The sequence below is a fragment of the Rhagoletis zephyria genome, unplaced genomic scaffold (assembly GCF_001687245.7).
Source record: "Rhagoletis zephyria isolate East Lansing unplaced genomic scaffold, Rhagoletis_zephyria_1.1 Rzeph_scaffold_43135, whole genome shotgun sequence".
Lineage (NCBI taxonomy): Eukaryota > Metazoa > Arthropoda > Insecta > Diptera > Tephritidae > Rhagoletis > Rhagoletis zephyria.
In genome coordinates this window covers 1-2562 of record NW_016200190.1, presented here as the reverse complement: position 1 = coordinate 2562, position 2562 = coordinate 1, and the positions used below count along the sequence as shown (strand labels likewise).

The 2562-nt window shown below is 34.5% G+C and overlaps 1 protein-coding gene across 1 annotated transcript; it reads left to right on the top strand.

The window, feature by feature from the left end:
- Positions 1 to 1901: 1901 nt before the first annotated feature.
- LOC108355187 (putative nuclease HARBI1) lies at positions 1902 to 2523 on the top strand (the record flags this gene model as incomplete). The annotated part of the gene is made up of 4 exons (XM_017606361.1): positions 1902 to 1998; positions 2062 to 2165; positions 2264 to 2396; positions 2459 to 2523. Coding segments are annotated over exons 1-4 (399 nt in total), but the record flags the coding sequence as incomplete, so codon positions are not given.
- Positions 2524 to 2562: the final 39 nt, after the last annotated feature.

The window sequence follows — 2562 nt, the reverse complement described above, 5'->3', positions numbered from 1 at the left end:
ATAAAAAAGTTAATTCATTGTCTATTGTGTAGATCAGTGGAATCTGCTTTATATGTTTAATTCTATTTTTATACAAAAAAACGCATTTCAGATGCTTTTCCTACTACCTTTTCACAAAAGGGGATAACATGGTTACCCGCTTTCTCTTTCCTTCTCAAAGGCAGTCGATTGACACAAATATAAATATTTATCCAACCTTGAATTATTGAATCATGTCACGCCCGGTTGCCCTCAGCTCGATTGGCGCAATCTTGTATTCTATCCAGTATGACTAGATCATCGCAAAAAGCAAAGCTAAATTCGTTTTTAAAAAAGGTTAGAACAAGTTATACGCTATGAAAATTGAAGTTAAAAAGAAGTCAGTATATTCATTCCTTAAAAACTCGATACGTTCCGCAAATCCGATTTTCTGTAAATAACTTCTTAAATAATTCTCGTTAAAACACAGGCCATTAACGGCTACATAACTTCAAAATATGCCAAAAAAGTTTTGGATAACTAAAATGCAAAAATTTTAATATTTTTTACATCTAGTACACAAGTAGTACGCCAAAACTCAATTTCCAAATATAGCAAAATCCTTAGTATTGTTTTTTAAAAAGCGGAGAAAGTATTTTCTCAAAGAACCTTGCACAGTAATTGTAATATTTCAACGATAAATAGTAGTTTTAGAAATATTGAAGCTTTTTAGGAAGCTTAGGTACTTATTTTTAACCGACTTCAAAAAAAGGAGAAGGTTACCAATTCATCGGAATATTTTTTTTTATGTATGTTACCGCATAACTTTGGACCACATAAACCGGGGTCGAATTGTGTGTTACGAGAACGAAACGGCAACCGTATAAAAAAAATTACGTGACGTGTCGTACGAATGATTAAGTTGGAATTATGGCATACGTTCGGATCGTAATATAACCNGAATATTTTTTTTTATGTATGTTACCGCATAACTTTGGACCACATAAACCGGGGTCGAATTGTGTGTTACGAGAACGAAACGGCAATCGTATAAAAAAAATTACGTGACGTGTCGTACGAATGATTAAGTTGGAATTATGGCATACGTTTGCTGACGGATCGTAATATAACTCGCTATGTAGTAGATTAAAAACTTTTTGTAATAGAATATTGTCAAAGAAATGTCACTTAGTGTGTTATTTAAATACCTACTTGTAAGCAGAAAAATATTAAATATTGGAAGAGACATAAAAATTTACGCTGAGTTATTATTTTATTTGGAATGTTCTTNCGCTATGTAGTAGATTAAAAACTTTTTGTAATAGAATATTGTCAAAGAAATGTCACTTAGTGTGTTATTTAAATACCTACTTGTAAGCAGAAAAATATTAAATATTGGAAAATTTACGCTGAGTTATTATTTTATTTGGAATGTTCTTCTGAGGAAAATGACGGGAATGAACAACGTCTTATAAGAAGACGTTTGAGAGACAAAAACAATCCGCTTACATTGCCACAAAAAGCGTACATTTTTAAATATGTATGTAGTCTCCTATGTTTTCAATTTAGATTTTGATTTAAGATTCATCAAGAGATTTCGTCTCAACAAGGATGCATTTCATTACGTTTTGCAAACTATTGACTTCCATGGCCAATCTTCTGTAGCTGTGCCTCCTATGCTTCAATTGGCAGCAACGCTTTCTTTTCAGGAAGTGGTGGTTTCCAGCATTCGGTACGCAACGACTATCTTATTGGAATGAGTCAAAGTTTGGTATCAAAAGTCATATCAAGGGTGCTAAGGGAAATGGAAGCGAAATTATGAANTTGGCAGCAACGCTTTCTTTTCAGGAAGTGGTGGTTTCCAGCATTCGGTAGGCAACGACTATCTTATTGGAATGAGTCAAAGTTTGGTATCAAAAGTCATTTCAAGGGTGCTAAGGGAAATGGAAGCGAAATTATGCCCAAAACATATAAAATTCACTCCTGAAAATTCGACACCTTGTATGGAGTGGTTCTACGAAAAATACAAAATACCCAGAGGTGAAGAAGTGAAATACATGGCATTGTTTTCTTGGTAGCTTTTAATATTTTTATTCCTTTTAGTTATTGGATGTATCGACGGTACTCACATTGGTCTACAAAAACCCAGTAGCAATGAGCACATGTTTTTCAACCGGAAAGGGTTTCATAGTCTCAATGTGATGGTGGTAAGTTCAATATGCGTACATATGTGAATTAAGAATCGCTTAGAATCTTGGAGTGTTCATGTACTCACACATATTTTCTATAGATATGCGATCACCAGTATAACATTAGGGCAATAAACGCCAGATATGGAGGAGCAGCACATGACTCCTTCATTTGGAAACATTCCGAGGAGAGGAAGTCGTTGCAAGAACGGTCTCAGTTGAATCCTAAAAACAATTTCTGGCTTCTTGGTAGGATTAGACATATTAATCATGAAAATATCAACGTTTATTCTTGTATAACCTTATTAAAGGGACTCCGGATATCCGCTTGAACCGTGGTGCATTACACCTTACAGAAGTCCCAGAGATGGTTCAAGTGAAAGCACATTTAACGAGGTCCACTCAAAGGCCAGAT